Below are 19054 nucleotides of genomic sequence, written 5' to 3'. Positions count from 1 at the left end.
ACATGCTATACGTTTACCAAACAATCTGTCACTCCTAATCGCTAAATCCCATGAAATCTTATACGTCTAGTCTCTTACGTGAATGAGCTAAATAATATTATTTGATATTTTACGGTAATGTGTTAATATTTTCACACATAAGTCGCTCCTGAGTATAAGTCGCAACCCCGGCCAAACTATGAAAAAAAACTGCGACTTATAGTCCGAAAAATACGGTGATGTAACATTAATACATGACTGTGAAACATAATTTATTAACATAATCAAAGTCTTCATTGGTCTTTTCAATGTGCACAGTAAAAACACATTTTTAACAGCACTATTAGTGAAAAGATGCACGGTGGCTATATCGGATTCTGATATTGGAATATTGATACTTAACCATGTGATACTGTATATTACAATTTAACCATGTTTGCATGGAGTATTTTGAATATTTGGACCAAAAATATTAATAATAGAATCCAAAAACGTAAAAATCATAATGAAAATTGAAGTGATGTGAAATATTGATACCGCAAATAATAGTTTTGCTATCTCTTGTGATACACCATTAATACACAACTGTAAAATATAACCTATTAACGTACTTAAATGTTTTTACTCAGCTGATACAAGACGACAGTGTCAATATCCAACATTGGTCTATTCATACTTAACCATGTGATACTGTTGATCAAAATATCACCACACTTTGTTCCGCCCATGAAGCAGAACTCTGCTATTTTGAATATTTGGACACAAAATATTATAAATAAAATACAAAAAATAAGTAAAAATCATAATAAATTGCGATATTGTGATACGCCATTATTATCGAACTGTAAAATATAATTTATTCAAGTCATCAATTTTTTTACTCAGATGGTGCATGACCATAGTATCAACATCTGACATTAATGTCTTGATACTTAAGTATGTGATACTGTATATCACAAGATTGATAACTTGTATATTTAAATGTGCCATACATCTATTTTGTCAATGCACTACTTTAAAATTCACATTTTTAACACAATTGAAAGTCTTCATTTGTCATTTGCGCACAATATATATATATATATATATATATATATATATATATATATATATATATATATATATATATATATATATATATATATTTAAGTGTACTGATACTGAGACGATGTATACATGGTGACAGTAATGCAATCCAACATTGGTGTATAGATACTTATGTATGTGATACTGTATATTACAATACAACCATATTTTGTACGGAGTAGAACTCTCCTATTTATGTACCCCACCTTCCGCCCGAATGTAGCTGAGATAGGCTCCAGCACCCCCGCGATCCCGAAAGGGACAAGCGGTAGGAAATGGATGGCATGGACCTAAAATGTTAATAATAAAATATAATAAAAGATGTAAAAATCACAATACAAATTTAAGTGGCACAAAATATTGATATGGCAACTTGCCATATTGTTATATAATACACAACTGCAAAATATCATTATTAGCGTAAACATACCTGTATTCTCAACAGTGCGCCTTATAAGCCGGTGCGCCTAATGTAAGGAATCATTTTGGTTGCGCATAACCACCTCAAAGCTATCTTATTCGGTACATGTTGTAATGATAAGTGTGACCAGTAGATGGCAGTCAAACATAAGAGATATGTGTAGACTGCACTATGATGGGTCTCAAGTAAACAACATAAACATGTTAAATATTCCATTGAAAATACATAACATTACACACGGCGCTCAAAAATCTATCAAAATGTTTAAGTACGACTTTGGTAAGCTATGAAGCCGCACTGCTTGATGGATTGTCGGCGCATTAAACATACAAGTATTATTATGGCGTGTGTATAAGGTAAGACATTATCTGGCGTTTTGTTTCGCAATATTATGCAAAAGCAACTTTTCCTACCTTCTGGTACCTGCTGATCTGCATTTGGGATCTGCATAAATCCTGAAAAATTGAGCGTATCTTCGCCGTCGCCGTAGTCGATAATCTTTTTATTTTTCTCTATCTTCTTGTTATGGGACATTCATCCTCCGCTGTTGCCATTTCTAATAAAAAAGTAGTGTAAAGTTCTTACTTATATCTGTCAGTAAACTCGCCATGAAAGCGCTAAAACATACCGGTGTAGTGAGTTTTAAATTATTCACCCAAGGAACTTTAGTTATTAGAGTTCCGGTCGAACGGCTTTTCACGGGACACATTTCCGGTGTGGTTGTTTCCGGATGAGGAGATGCTGCTCTGTTATTGATATAAGTAAAGTCTATATGTCATTAAAACAGTTAGCGCCATCTTTTGACACTTCTTCCACTCCCATCTTTGCACGCTACACCGCTACAACAAAGATGACGGGGAGAAGACGCTGCTGAAGGTGAGCCACGTAAATAAGACCGCCCACAAAACGGCACATCCTGAAGCGACTGTCAGAAAGCGGCTTGAAGATGGTCTGTAAAACATAATCTATGCAACATTTTGACCAAAGAACCACCATTACATGTTATGTAGACCACAAGGAAGTGTTTTACATTTACAAAAAAATATTAATAATATGACTCCTTTAATGCGCTCTATAATCTGGTGCGCCTTATATATGAAAAAAGATCAAAAATAGACCATTCATCGGCAGTGCGCCTTAAAATCCGGTGCGCCCTATGGTCCGTAAAATACAGTATGTTCAGATGATGCCTAACAACATTATCAATATCTGACATTGGTGTAAAAATACTTCTCTTGTGATACAAAAATATCATGTTTCGCCTATCAATGCTTTGGTTTTGTAATAGTGTCATGGACACTCAATAGTAGTACTTTTTTGTATAAGTATTTAACACTTTTTAGCAAGTAGAGTAGGGACTATTTTATCACCTTGGCTAGCACCACCACTCCCGCCTGGGTGGCCGGGTCGGTTTTGATGGTGAAGGTGGCGCTCTCCTCCAGGTCGTCCAGCAGGCTGTAGGTCATTCTGGCGTTGGCGCCGACGTCAGCGTCCTCCGCCGTCACTCTGCCCACCGTTGTGCCCACTGTGGCGTCTTCGGGAATGGCGAAGGTGTACAAATCTGAAAAGAGAGAAGATTCCGATTCAGCGAGCATGGCAAAGAGGTTCCCCGCTGGTAGTAATGTGCAGTCATGTGACCCAACAGACAGGCTGAAGTGTGGTCATACAACATTTATAAGGCCAGGACACGTCCATGTCTCCATCTAAAATTGATTTCTTTCCCACAGCATCCACTTGGTGAGCTTTATCACCAGGAAAGTATTTTTTTTTCTCCCTCCAAAAGGTCATGACAATGTGTGAATGATTACATCCATCTACAGGGCGACATGCAAATAAGGCAGACAGGACCGCCCACTTTAACTTCTCTCGCTCTACATTCCGAGGCGGTCTTTCAGCCTAAACGTCTACTGGGTGTGACCAGAAAGACAAGTCCAAAATATTGTGGAAACTACAAAGTGGAACACAGTAAATGCAGCACAATGTGGATTTATGTCGTCAACTTAAGGAAAAGTACAGTCCTGACTGAATGTTGTTGTTGTTGTTAAGTTAATTTTAATCATGCATGCAATTACAATATAATACATGACATATTTTTCTTCCAAAGTTTTTTCTTGCCCTGAAGTGGGATCTGAGCTGAGGTTGTCGTTCTGGCTTGATCAGCCCTTTGAGACATTTGTTAACTTATACAGCTTATTTAATCCTACCCCTTATCCACTTCATAACAATTACTAACACATGTATTTACTTCCTGTTCTTAATTTGTAAGATTAAATCAATTAATGATAAATAAAACAGTTCTCATAAATAAAGAGTTCATATAAAAAACAAAAAATGTACAAAAAGGGCAAAAAATAAAAACAAAACAAAAAATGTATGCCTATTTTTTACACTTTTACGAGTGAGTCCTTTATGATTTTCAAGAGTATCAGTGGGATTTTCCTTTCTGTCATTGCTCAAAAAATATAAAATGAATTAAAATCAAAAGACTCCAACGACTTCACAAAGAATATTTCACTTTGAAATATTGCAATCGCTCTACAATCAACACACCTGACGCTGATGAGACCTTCCCTGCCGTCTCAAGCCAGCTTGTCCTGTGTTCCAGTGCCAGAACGTAGCTACTTGTACATGTAGAGTAAGCCTTACACGTCACTAGATTCCTTGCCTATATGCTTCCTAGCTCCTTATGTTTCCCCTCCGTTGTGCTCATTGTGTCTTGTCCTGTGTCGCCATCCAGCAGCCCTTCGTCATCCCCTGGTTTCGAGGTGTGTGTCTCGTCTCCCTGGATCCCCTCTGCACTTCCTGCTGCCTGTTCCTGGACCTCCGAGCCTGCCTTGCCCTTTCTGGACTTCCACACCTGTCTCAACACGCACCTCCAACACCTCCCGGTAACACTCAACATATAATCGCTTCACATAGTCTCACCACACCTATTTGGATTAGTCACACACCTCATTCCTTTGTTATAATAAACACGCTGCAAGCTAACGACGTCCCTGCCTCCGCGCCGTCTCTTTCTCCCACTGAACCGTTAAACTTTTTGCCATAAAAACACGGTTTTCTTTCACAAAAAGGGCATGAAACGTTATTACTGTTAATATATATTTTTTTACTTCATATGGACAGATAGACCTGAAGTAACTCTAGAGATTTAAGCGTTGAATAACAAAAAATATACAATAATACATGACCCTTTTTTTTTTTTTTTATGACTAAGACCCTTTTGGGTCCCCAGGACCAAAGTGTGGGGTAGGGTTGTATGGTATACCGGTATTAGTATAGTACCGCGATACTAATGAATCATAATCGGTACTATACCGCCTCTAAAAAGTACCGACCGTTCCACCAGTGTTTTATCTACTTCTAAATCACTAATCCTCACCTCCATGGTGACAAATAAAGTATGTTTCTTACAAGTTTCATCCCTGCAGGACGAGGAATAGCTAAACATGCTTCACTACACACCGTAGCTCACTGGCGTCAAAATGTAAACAAACGCCATTGGTGGATCTACACCTAACATCCACTGTAATGATACCAAGGTCAGGAGCGTATCTAGTCGATATTACTATGATTAAATCGATATTTTTTGGCATCACAACATCTTCTTTCGTTTTGTTTTTTTTTATATTATGTTTATAAACTCAGGAAATATGTCCCTGGACACACGAAGACTTTGAATATGATCATTGTATGATCCTGTAACTACTTGGTATCGGAGTGATACCCAAATTTGTGGTATCATACAAAACTAATGTAAAGTGATTATTAAGTGATTATTACATTTTAACAGAAGTGTAGATAGAACATGTTAGAAGAGAAAGTAAGCAGATATTAACAGTAAATGAACAAGTAGATTAATAATTCATTTTCTACTGCTTGTCCTTAAAGGGGAACATTATCACAATTTCAGAAGGGTTAAAACAATTAAAAATCAGTTCCCAATGGCTTATTTTATTTTTCGAAGTTTTTTTTTAAATTTTACCCTTCACGCAATATCCCTAAAAAAAACTTCAAAGTGCCTGATTTTAACCATCGTTATATACACCCGTCCATTTTCCTGTGACGTCACACAGTGATGCCAATACAAACAAACATGGCGGAAAGAACAGCAAGATATAGCGACATTAGCTCGGATTCAGACTCGGATTTCAGCGGCTTAAGCGATTCAACAGATTAAGCATGTATTGAAACGGATGGTTGTAGTGTGGAGGCAGGTAGCGAAAACGAAATTGAAGAAGAAACTGAAGCTATTGAGCCATATCGGTTTGAACCGTATGCAAGCGAAACCGACAAAAACGACACGACAGCCATCGACACGGGAGAAAGCGAGGACGAATTCGGCGATCGCCTTCTAACCAACGATTGGTATGTGTTTGTTTGGCATTAAAGGAAACTAACAACTATGAACTAGGTTTACAGCATAAGAAATACATTTGGCAACAACATGCACTTTGAGAGTGCAGACAGCCCAGTTTTCATCAATTAATATATTCTGTAGACATACCCTCATCCGCTCTCTTTTCCTGAAAGCTGATCTGTCCAGTCCAGTTGGAATTGCATCTGCTTTGAGTGTCGCAGGATATCCACACATTCTTGCCATCTCTGTCGTAGCATAGCTTTCGTCGGTAAAGTGTGCGGAACAAACGTCCAATTTCTTGCCATCTTTGAGCCACTGATGCAACTTGAATCCGTCGCTGTTCGTGTTGTTACACCCTCCGACAACACACCGACGAGGCATGATGTCTCCAAGGTACGGAAAACAGTCGAAACAACGGAAAATAACAGAGCTGATTTGACTCGGTGTTTGTAATGTGTTTGAGAAAATGGCGGTGTTTAAATGTGCTATATAAATAAAGTGGATTGGATTGGATTGGATTGCTTCCCGGTGTGACGTCATCGCCCCGAGAGCGAATAATAGAAATGCGTTTAATTCGCCAAAATTCACCCATTTAGAGTTCGGAAATCGGTTAAAAAAATATATGGTCTTTTTTTTGCAACATCAAGGTATATATTGACGCTTACATAGGTCTGGTGATAATGTTCCCCTTTAATAATGTTGACAAAATAATAGAATGGAAAATGACACAATATGTTACTGCATACGTCAGTTTGATTACTTACTACTAAAAGACAAGTTGTCTTGTATGTTCACTATTTTATTTTAGGACAAACTTGCAATAAGAAACATATGTTTAATGTACCCTAAGATTTTTTTGTTAAATAAAACCAATAATGCAATTTTTTGTGGTCCCCTTTATTTAGAAAAGTACCGAAAAGTATCGAAATAATTTTGGTACCGGTACCAAAATATTGGTATCGAGACAACACTAGTGTGTGGAGCACTAACGGTTAAAAATGTATATATTGTAGGGATTTTGAAAATTCAAATGTTCAAAATTGCCCCCGTAAGCTTTAATTTTTCAGTGCGCGGCCCTCTGTGGAAAAAGTTTGGACACCCCTGCTGTCATGCCTTTCATTGATTTTTCAGCGCACAGATTACTGTACTCACGGTGCTGGAACATCGGCCCGTTGTCGTTGACGTCGCTCAGGCTGACCGTGACGGTAGTGGATGACGAGAAGCCGCCGCTGAGGCCCAGCATGTCCTTCACCTGGACCACCACCAGGTACTGCTCCTTGGCCTCGCGGTCCATGTTGGGCCAGGAGGTCATGATGATCCCTGCCAGATGGAAATTTGTGCAGTAAATGAAAAAATAAAAAGGCTGGCGTTGTACGAAATGTTCGGTACGACGATATAAGCGGCTGAGTGCGCGCTGCAGGTTAAACGAAGCCGCGGGCGAAACAACGATTTGAAGCAGTGAGCAGTCGACGCATTCGACTTCAGGTCAGATGCGTGCGTGGGAAGAGCTGCGATGCATAATGTGAGACGTAAATAAATAAAAGTTTACAGTGAAAGAATGTCAGGACCGTTTCCAGTATGGTACCTGTCTTTGGCTCCACAGAGAAGTAGGGCTCCCCCTGCAGGATGGAGTATATGAGCTTGGCATTGTTGCCAAACATGGGGTCATCAGCATCCGTGGCGCTCACCTGGACCACCATGGTGCCTGCCAACACAAAATACTTTTCAGAGAGAGGAGGAGGACGTGGGCCTTTCCCTGTTTAGTATCTCCCAGTATCGTCATTACCACCTCTTTATCGGTAAAGAATCTGACATTTTCTCCCAGGACCTCACCTGCACCTCTTTCCGTCCCCCCTGCCGCGTTTTTCGCCTTCACTCCCTTCTTCATTCCGAGCCAAATACATTAGGATTTATCAGGAGGGAAGATATTATACTGCAAAAGCAGATTACACATAAATTGAAATGCTAATGTTTGTGGTATGAAAAGGGCACCGGCTGTAATAACATTATTTAAGGGGAATAAAAACATGCAGAAAGCAATACGTTTAACTTCCTGTGTGTGGACAGATGACAGACGCTCATATAACCTTCCTTTTTTATCTTCAGTCGGGATATTTAAGTTAGAATTGAAAAGTGTTTTTTGTGAAAATGGTAAAGTTATTTAGGGAACAGAGCAGGCTGTGCAGGCTTTTGAGGTAAAAGCTATAACATAATTATAATAGTTTTAGTTTAGTTGATTATTTTTTCGGTCAATGGTCAACAAAACAAACAAACAGTTTTACATAAACAAACACATGTACATTCATAAACAAACAGTTGTACATTCATAAATTAAAAAAAAAAATGTTGCAGACCGAAAGGGTTTAGGCTGAAGTTGAACGCTTATTGCGCCTAACCCTATAAACAAAGTCAAGTACGAGATGAGCTTCCAAAAAAAATATGAAATTTCCTTTTCACAACATATTATAAATACACATTGTACACAACATAAATTCTGTTCAATTATATACACAGTAAAGGCATATCCTTGTACACATGTTAAACCTTTGCACCAATTATATACTATATACAAACAATTATACTTCCATTATATTTATATCCCACATAGTGGAAAGCTAGTGTCGCTACGCAAACGTAGCTATGATATTACAAAACTAATGTTTATATAATCCAATGATAATGTTGAAACATTAATCGAGCTACGGTATTGCAAGGCCAATGTTGCTATGCTAACATACTAATAGCTTTCCAAAGCTAATGCTGCTAGGCTAACATACAAAAGGCTGTGAAATTCTATTGTTGGTATGTTAACATAACATCCGCCTGTCGATCTCACGATCCACTCTTCCCTCACTCGTGAACAAGACTCCGAGGTACTTGAACTCCTCCACTTGGGGCAAGATCTCCTCCCCAACCCGGAGATGGCACTCCACCCTTTTCCGGGCGAGAACCATGGACTCGGCTTGGAGGTGCTGATTTTCATCCCAGTCGTTTCACACTCGGCTGCGAACCGATCCAGCGAGAGCTGAAGATCCTGGCCAGATGAAGCCATCAGGACCACATCATCTGCAAAAAGCAGAGACCTAATCCTGCAGCCACCAAACCAGATCCCCTCAACGCCTGGACTGCGCCTACAAATTCTGTCCACAAAAGTTATGAACAGAATCGGTGACAAAGGGCAGCCTTGGCGGAGTCCAACCCTCACTGGAAACGTGTCCGACTTACTGCCGGCAATGCGGACCAAGCTCTGGCACTGAGCATACAGGGAGCGGACTGCCACAATCAGACAGTCCGATACCCCATACTCTCTGAGCACTCCCCACAGGACTTCCCGAGGGACACGGTCGAATGCCTTCTCCAAGTCCACAAAACACATGTAGACTGGTTGGGCAAACTCCCATGCACCCTCAAGGACCCTGCCGAGAGTATAGAGCTGGTCCACAGTTCCACGACCGGGACGAAAACCACACTGTTCCTCCTGAATCCGAGGTTCGACTATCCGGCGTAGCCTCCTCTCCAGTACACCCGAATAGACCTTACCGGGAAGGCTGAGGAGTGTGATCCCACAATAGTTAGAACACACCCTCCGGTTCCCCTTCTTAAAGAGAGGAACCACCACCCCGGTCTGCCAATCCAGAGGTGCCGCCCCCGATGTCCACGCGATGCTGCAGAGTCTTGTCACCAAGTGCGGCGTCTTCAGTAATGCTGACGCTGTATCGATCCATTGTGGGGAAGAAGAAGCTGAGCCGGAAGGCAAAGCTCTCAATTTACCGGTCGATCTACGTTCCCATCCTCACCTATGGTCATGAGCTTTGGGTTATGACCGAAAGGACAAGATCACGGGTGCAAGCGGCCGAAATGAGTTTCCTCCGCCGGGTGGCGGGGCTCTCCCTTAGAGATAGGGTGAGAAGCTCTGCCATCCGGGGGGAGCTCAAAGTAAAGCCGCTGCTCCTCCACATCGAGAGGAGCCAGATGAGGTGGTTCGGGCATCTGGTCAGGATGCCACCCGAACGCCTCCCTAGGGAGGTGTTTAGGGCACGTCCGACCGGTAGGAGGCCACGGGGAAGACCCAGGACACGTTGGGAAGACTATGTCTCCCGGCTGGCCTGGGAACGCCTCTGGGTCCCACAGGAAGAGCTGGACGAAGTGGCTGGGGAGAGGGAAGTCTGGGCTTCCCTGCTTAGGCTGCTGCCCCCGCGACCCGACCTCGGATAAGCGGAAGAAGATGGATGGATGGATGGATGGTATGTTAACATACTCATACTAGAGTGCAGCCTCTGCGCATGCGCATAGCATAGATCCAACAAATCGATGACTAAATTAATCGCCAACTATTTTTATAATCGATTTTAATCGATTAGTTGTTGCAGCCCTAATATATATATATATATATATATATATATATATATATATATATATATATATATATATATATATATATATATATAGACACACACATGACCGCATGATATGCATTAAGCTAAAGACCCTATATATATATATATTAGAGATGCGCGGATAGGCAATTATTTCATCCGCAACCGCATCAGAAAGTCGTCAACCATCCGCCATCCACCCGATGTAACATTTGATCAGAACCGCACCCGCCCGCCATCCGCCCGCACCCGCCCGTTGTTATATATCTAATATAGACGATGCAAGGCATTAGTGAGGTTATAAAGCTTTTGCCTGTTAAAGAAAGGAGACTGATCCAATGCAGCACAGACATTCGCGTGCCACGCTGTCACGACCCAGACGCACACCAGTGCGCAATCACATGGGAGCCGCGCTGAGCGCACCTCCAAGCGCGTCTCGCTGCCGGCGACGGCCGGGTATGGGCCCAACGCTCCAGCGCCATCCATTTTCAGGGCTAGTTGATTCGGCAGGTGGGTTGTTACACACTCCTTAGCGGGTTCCGACGTCCATGGCCACCGTCCTGCTGTCTATATCAACCAGGGTGAGCCCCACCCCTTTCGTGAGCGCACTGCGCGCGGAGTGACCCCTGTTACGCGCCCCCGGCAACAGGGGTGGCGGGCAGGTAAGCTGCGCGGGCGGAGCGCGCGGAGTGACCCCTGTTACGAGCCCCCGGCCACGGGGGTGGCGGGCAGGTAAGCTGCTTACCTGCTGCGCGTGACGCCGGCCTCGGCGAAGGCGGACGAGGCGGGGTGTCGGTGCGGTGGGCGCGGTGGTGACCCTGGACGTGCGTCGGGCCCTTCTCGCGGATCGCCTCAGCTACGGCTCCCGGTGGGGCCCTCTCGGGGGAAGGGGCCTCGGTCCCGGACCCCGGCGAGGCGTCGGGGGCCTTCTCCGCTCCGTAAAAGTGTCCATCTCTTTTTTTTTTTTCTTCTGTTGTGGCATATGCAGCAGGTGCCTGCTCGTTTTTCGTATGTGGGTAACAACATTTAACTATGTATATATATTTCCGAATTGGTTTAACTGCCACCCACCTGAATCTATTTAAAATCTAATTTTTTTTTATTTCAACCGCCCGACCTGACCCGACCCGCGGATAAAATCAATTTTTTTTAAATTTCATCCGCCCGATCCGCGGATAATCCGCGGACTCCGCGGTTGTGCCCGCAAACCGCGCATCTCTAATATATATATATATATATATATATATATATATATATATATATATAAATTATATATATATATATATATTAAAAAAATATATATATATATACATATATATATATATATATATATATATATATATATATATATATATATATATATGTATGTGTGGGAAAAAAATCACAAGACTATTTCATCTCTACAGGCCTGTTTCATGAGGGGTTCCCTCAATCATCAGGAGATTTTAATGGAAGCATTCACATACCATGGTTTATATAGGGCACAGAGTGGGTGGGTACAGGCTGGCGTAGGGGCGTGGTGATTGGCTCATGTGTTACCTAGGAGCTGTTTCCGTCTGTGGCGGCATGCTGATACAATTTCGCTGCGCTTGTTGAGGGATGACAGGTCTGGACGGTATATAATAAACAGTTTCTCTTTCAAGCATAGGTTGCATCTTTTATTACCACTATTGTAAGGTGTGCTGGATGCAAGAATTTGCCATGTTATTGAATATTCAACATTATTGTCTTTGAGGTCCCAAATGTGTTTGCTGAGTTCTGTGGTATTCCGCAGGTTTTGGTTCCTGAAAGAAGCATTGTGATTGTTCCATCTGGTTTTAAACTCTCCCTCGGTTAATCCTACATATGTGTCGGATGTGTTAATGTCCTTGCGTGTTACCTTAGATTGGTAAACAACTGATGTTTGTAAGCACCCCCCGTTGAGAGGGCAATCAGGTTTCTTGCGGCAGTTGCAGCCGTTGTTGGTTTTGGAGTCGCTCTGTCCGGGGGCCGACGGCTCATTTGCAATTGTTTTGTTGTGGTTTGAGATAATTTGTCGTATATTGTTCATACAGCTGTAGCTCAATTTAATGTTGTTCTTGTTGAACACTTTTCTTAGGGTGTTGCCTTTGGGGAAGTGTTTGTCAATCAGAGTGAGGAATTTGTGGCCAATGTTAGTTGAGACGTTTTTGCTGTATGGGTGGTTGTACCAGATGATGTTGTTTCGTTTTCTGTTCTTTTTTGGTTGGTTTCCTGGCGTGGGTTCATAGGTGAGGGTGAAATTGTATCCGCTTTCATCAAGTGCTTTTTGGTACGGGGGGGGGTTGCTTGGTCAAATTCAGCTTTGATTGATGATTGAGGGAACCCCTCATGAAACAACATGGCAATATTGAATATTCAATAATGTTGAATATTCAATAACATGGCAAATTCTTGCATCCAGCACACCTTACAATAGTGGTAATAAAAGATGCAACCTATGCTTGAAAGAGAAACTGTTTATTATTTACCGTCCAGACCTGTCATCCCTCAACAAGCGCAGCGAAATTGTAACAGCATGCCGCCACAGACGGAAACACCTCCTAGGTAACACATGAGCCAATCACCACGCCCCTACACCAGCCTGTACCCACCCACTCTGTGCCCTATATAATCCATGGTATGTGAATGCTCCCATTAAAATCTCCTGATGATTGAGGGAACCCCCCCTCATGAAACGGGCCTGTAGAGATGAAATAGTCTTGTGATTTTTTTCCCACACATACATATATTGCGCTCTACTACGGTATCGAGCACTATTTTTTGGATAACCTTATTAAGACATATATATATATATATATATATATATATGTATGTGTGGGGGGAAAAAAATCACGGGACTACTTCATCTCTACAGGCCTGTTTCATAAGGGGTTCCCTCAATCATCAATCAAAGCTGAATTTGACCAAGCAACCCCCCCCCGTACCAAAAAGCACTTGATGAAAGCGGATACAATTTCACCCTCACCTATGAACCCACGCCAGGAAACCAACCAAAAAAGAACAGAAAACGAAACAACATCATCTGGTACAACCCCCCATACAGCAAAAACGTCTCAACTAACATTGGCCACAAATTCCTCACTCTGATTGACAAACACTTCCCCAAAGGCAACACCCTAAGAAAAGTATTCAACAAGAACAACATTAAATTGAGCTACAGCTGTATGAACAATATACGACAAATTATCTCAAACCACAACAAAACAATTGCAAATGAGCCGTCGGCCCCCGGACAGAGCGACTCCAAAACCAACAAAGGCTGCAACTGCCGCAAAAAACCTGATTGCCCTCTCAACGGGGGGTGCTTACAAACATCAGTTGTTTACCAATTTAAGGTAACACGCAAGGACATTAACACATCCGACACATATGTAGGATTAACCGAGGGAGAGTTTAAAACCAGATGGAACAATCACAAGGCTTCTTTCAGGAACCAAAACCTGCGGAATACCACAGAACTCAGCAAACACATTTGGGACCTCAAAGACAATAATGTTGAATATTCAATAACATGGCAAATTCTTGCATCCAGCACACCTTACAATAGTGGTAATAAAAGATGCAACCTATGCTTGAAAGAGAAACTGTTTATTATATACCGTCCAGACCTGTCATCCCTCAACAAGCGCAGCGAAATTGTATCAGCATGCCGCCACAGACGGAAACACCTCCGAGGTAACACATGAGCCAATCACCACGCCCCTACGCCAGCCTGTACCCACCCACTCTGTGCCCTATATAAACCATGGTATGTGAATGCTTCCATTAAAATCTCCTGATGATTGAGGGAACCCCTCATGAAACAGGCCTGTAGAGATGAAATAGTCTTGTGATTTTTTTCCCACACATACATATATTGCGCTCTACTACGGTATCGAGCACTATTTTTTGGATAACCTTATTAAGACATATACATATATATATATATATATATATATATATATATATATATATATAAATATATATATATACATACATACATACATACATACATAAATATATATATATACATACATATATACATATATATGTAGCTTTGATGTAGCAAGCTACTTTTTCTGTGTAGCTTACTTCAATTCTCTGGGGATAGCTTTCTCTGTAGCTTAGCTACATTTAATCGAGAGTAACTCGTAGCTTAGCTTACTACATTTTTCCAAGTAGCTTGCCCATCACTGGCAAAAACACTTGTTGTGAAATGTTATATGCAATACCATATAAAAGAATGGTATTGCCAAGCTCATGTTGCTATGCTAAAATACTGTACATATAGTACTGCAATGCTAATGTCGTTATATCAACATGAAGTTGCTCGCATACTGTTTTAAATGAATATCAAAAGTGTGTCAAACGTACCAGTGGGACACATCTCAGGGATGCTGGACACATAGGGCTCGTTCTGGAACCGCGGGGCATTGTCATTGATGTCCTGCACCTTGATGATGAACTCCGATTGGGGCTCCTCAGGTTCTTTGGAGCGCCTGTTGATGGCCTGCGCCTGGAGGACGTAGAAGGCCTTTTCCTCGCGGTCCAGCTTCTTCAGCGTTCGAATCTCCCCGGAGTACTCGTCGATCGCAAACGCATCTCCCGCGCCCTCCCCTGACAGGATGTACTGGATGGCGGACTCCCCGCGGTCGTAGTCGGATTTGAGCTGCGTGAGAAGAAAGGCGGTGAGCTGGGATGGGCGGCGTGAAGGACATGGCAGGCGTTCATACCTGGCCGATGACACGAAGAGTGGGATCTTCCTCCGGGACGAACAACTGTTTCCAGATCCAACCTCTCTTCAGGCGATGGTGCTGGTGTGAGGATCCCGAGGTCAGCCGAGGGGCTTCTCGGTCTTTGGCAGCGCTCGTGTGGCTCAACGCTGCAAACAGCATCACCGCGACTAAAACGCTCCATCCTCGCGTGTCCTCTGCAGCCTCCATGTTTGGCTTGAATCTTCAAAAAGTGCCAGCCTTTTCCATCCCGCTGCCAGGATGCATATTCAAGTCTCTGCAATTACCATTTGCATTAATTACACCATGTTCCCTACTGTTCACAGAGATTGCGGAATGAGCATATTAATGCTCCGATCTAGAAACCCAAACATTAATTAGGTTACAAATGTGTTTGTAATCAGCGTTCGCTCGTATTATAAATCTACGGTAACATTTCTTGTGGTTTGTTGAAGTGGCGCCACGGTTTCATTAAGCACTGATTTACAATTAAGGAGGCATGATAAATGGTTAGCAAGAGATGTACAGTCGTGGTCAAAAGTTTACATACACTTGTGAACAGGGGCGCCGCTAGGGATTTTGGGCCCCATGAAAGGAATCTTTACAGGGCCCCCAACACAGCGGCAACATTTTTTGATGCTATTTTACATACAATTATGCATTTTAATGGTATTTTTGACTATCATTACCATATTTTTTAAAGAAGAACAGCATCACAGTTGACATGTACAGTAGGGGAAGAACTGAGCACTCTGAATACAATGGAATTCATTTTGAGTCATTTATTTGCTGCACCACTGATTCTTAAATTGGAAATAAACTCTTATTGAATAAGAACAGCTTGATAAATGTTTGACTGGATTGATTATTTAACTAATATAGCAGTAAAATGTAAAAATACAGAGTTTTCTTGAGCTAACATGGTGACAAAAGTGAGCTAGCTTATTACCACAGACAGGGACAAAGTTAATATGCATAACTTTCCACCACAACTAACAAACCCACCTTTTTTTTGGAAATATTGGGTGACATATTGTCGACCCTTCAACTCCTTCCTCTCTCTTATTTTCTTTTCCTTTCTTTTTTGGCTGCCTGATTTTTGAGGCATACTGCTGTCTCCTCCGCTTTGCCCGCTGTGGCGCTGTCTGTGACAAATCGCCGGTCCGCTACCTGCAGCTTATCCAGTCGGACTGAACCATTTTACGTAAATAGAGGGGGGGAAGGGAGGGCCCTGCAGTAGTTGATGCTTCCAAAACAAATAAAGGTATTGTTACGAGGACATGGAAAATAAAACATGTGTGATTACATGTTAATTAATAACTTAGTGTCATTATTTTTTCTGTATTATAATTCCATCATCATTAGGGGCCTCTCTGGGCCCCCCTCCATCATGGGCCCCTAGAATCCCTCTCCTTTACCCCCCCTTTTCGGCGCCCCTGCTCGTGAAGGACATAATGTCATGGCTGTCTTGAGTTTCCAATCATTTCTACGACTCTTATTGTTTTGTGATAGAGTGATTGGAGCACATACTTGTTGGTCACAAAAAAACATTCATGAAGTTTGCTTCTTTTTGCTGCTGTGCAAATGTGTCACACTCAAACTAACCAGTAAACATGTTTTATGGAGAGAAAAAAAAAGCTTAACAATCACTTAGGCATCTTCAGAATGGATCTGACTATTATTTAAAAAGGTTTCCCTTTAGGGCAGTGGTCCCCAACCACCGGTCCGTGGATCGATTGGTACCGGGCCGCACAAGAAAAATAAATAAATAAAGAAAACATTATTATTTATTTTTTATTTTTTTAATTAAATCAACATAAAAAAACACAAGACGCACTTACAATTAGTGCACCTATCAATATAAATCAATACAGTCTGCAGGGATACAGTCCGTAAGCACACATGATTGTATATTTTTATGACAAACCCCCCGGTCCGTGGGACACATTTTCAAGCTTTGACCGGTCCGCAGTTCCAAAAAGGTCAGGGACCACTGTTTTTCTGTCCCCATAACGTCAAAGGTCCCCTAAAGTGACTTTGTAAACAGAGCGATGTCCCCAATAAGTAAGCATTGCCAGAACACACACACACACACACCGAGTGTTTCAGGCCATAATAAGGCCATGCCGAATAAGGCATTAATAAGTACTTAATAATGACTATTTAAGAGCCAATATGTCACTAATTTGCATGTTAATAAGCAACAAATTAATGGTGAATATGTTCCCCATACTAAAGTGTTACCATGTTTTTTTACTGGTGCACAAAATGAACCGTGCATGAACATCACCTTGTTCAAAGAACAAAACCAACACAGTGCATAAACTCACAACAAATTACACACCTGCAAATCAGTCTGACTTCTGCTGTTGCCGTATCCGTAATACGCCGATAGGGAGAAGTTTTTATTTACACGATGAGTCGGGTGTGTTTTGACCTCCGCCGAACCCCTGAGGCCGACTCACCAAACCCAGGTTAAGAACCACTGATTTAATGTCTTTATCATTACCTTTGATAGGGTGCAGGCTGGACTTTGGAGCCTACGTTAGCTGTCATTTTTCCGTGCGACACTCAGGACAAATCACTGGTTCGTTAAAAAAAGAAATGTCGCCAGGTCAGTGTAGAACAGGGGTGTCAAACGTACGGCCCGTGGGCCAGAACAGGCCTGTGAACAGGTTTTAGCCGGCCGCGGGTTGATTTTGTTAGGTATAAAAATGAGACATTTTTTAATGAAAGAAACTGCTGTTCCAAATGTGTCCACTAGATGTCACACTAGAAATTATTTGTACATTTGTAGATGATGCTACATATGTAAAAAAAAAAAAATAAACCACATGATGTTAGTGCACCAGTCGAGGAAAATGAGCAAACTACATAAATAACATCCTGTAATTTGATTTTGATATTCATTTTTTATCTTAATAAATTGAAAATTAACACCAATGAGTTGACTGATGAACATTATCACATAATTGATTCAGAAAGTATAAATAACGACAAATAAAGATAGAATACTATCACCCGCAACATGTAATTGTAAAAAAAACAACAACAACATTATGATTTGTACATTTTTAGAATGTGCTTGTTTTATTTTTAAACAAAGAAAACAATCTGAAGATGTCTTTATTTTTAAGCTATTTTACCAGTCCGGCCCACTTGGGAGTAGATTTTTCTCCATGTGGCCCCCGATCTAAAATGAGTTTGACACCCCTGATGTAGAGCAACGGTGTGAATGTGCATGTGTGGTAAACACATTTCACTGTCGAATTCAAGTTCTACTCAGTAATTAATCATCACGGAGTAATTATTAAACATCATTATTAATAATTAATCATTGCTGACTAACTAAATAATGACTATGGTCATTTACGTTATGTGTTCAATGTGGTCTTGTAAAATGTGTTATTAGTGGGAAATTTGAATTGTTAAATACAAAAAAGTTAAAAGACAAATAATAATGCATAATTTACATAATTATGGAATAATAATGAATAATTATGGCTTGTTAAGGAGTTAATCATAGCAAAGGAAACAAATTGGGTGTATTCCACCAGGCGCCGTCAAGAAGACTAAAGAACAAGAAAATTGAAGGTGGCAATGAAGATAGGTGGGCCCACACCGATACGCTTTCAGGTGGCCCAAAATTTCCAGCATAGTAATCTTGCCAAAAAATATTTGTCGAAAACCAAATCATATGAGGCACAACTGTAAAGATCGGGGGTGTCAAACGTACGGCCCGAGGGCCGGATCAGGCCCGCGAACAGGTTTTATCCGGCTTGCGGGATGAGTTTGCTAAGTATAAAAATTTACCAGACATTTTTGAATGAAAGAAACAGCTGTTCTAAATGTGTCCACTAGATGTCGCAATAGCAATTCTTTGTATCTTTTTAGATGATGCTACATATGTACAAAATAAACCACATGATGTTAGTACATCAGTCGAGGAAAATGATCAAAATGCATCAATAACATATTGTAATTGGATTTTGATGTATGTTTTTTATCTGGAAATTAACACCAATGAGTTGACTGATGAACATTATCACATAATTTATTCAGAAATAACGAGAAATAAAGTATATATACTATTACCCGC

At 41.3% G+C, this 19054-nt stretch overlaps 1 protein-coding gene across 1 annotated transcript in view; it reads right to left on the bottom strand.

The window, feature by feature from the left end:
• Positions 1-16088, bottom strand: part of cdh19 (cadherin 19, type 2) — a 39470-nt gene extending 23382 nt beyond the window's left edge. Inside the window, exons 1-6 of the mRNA XM_061965240.1 lie at positions 15961-16088; positions 14956-15232; positions 14597-14891; positions 7432-7551; positions 6999-7166; positions 2857-3047 (exon numbers count right to left, since the gene is read on the bottom strand). Coding sequence (XP_061821224.1) covers positions 2857-3047; positions 6999-7166; positions 7432-7551; positions 14597-14891; positions 14956-15165 — 984 coding nt within the window. The 5' untranslated portion in view covers positions 15166-15232; positions 15961-16088. The remainder of the gene's footprint in view (positions 1-2856; positions 3048-6998; positions 7167-7431; positions 7552-14596; positions 14892-14955; positions 15233-15960) is intronic.
• Between the last annotated feature and the right edge of the window lie 2966 nt (positions 16089-19054).

This window comes from Nerophis lumbriciformis, linkage group LG07, assembly GCF_033978685.3.
Source record: "Nerophis lumbriciformis linkage group LG07, RoL_Nlum_v2.1, whole genome shotgun sequence".
In the NCBI taxonomy this organism is placed as follows: domain Eukaryota; kingdom Metazoa; phylum Chordata; class Actinopteri; order Syngnathiformes; family Syngnathidae; genus Nerophis; species Nerophis lumbriciformis.
Note: the sequence above shows the minus strand (reverse complement) of the source record. Positions and strands in the feature narration are given on the sequence as shown.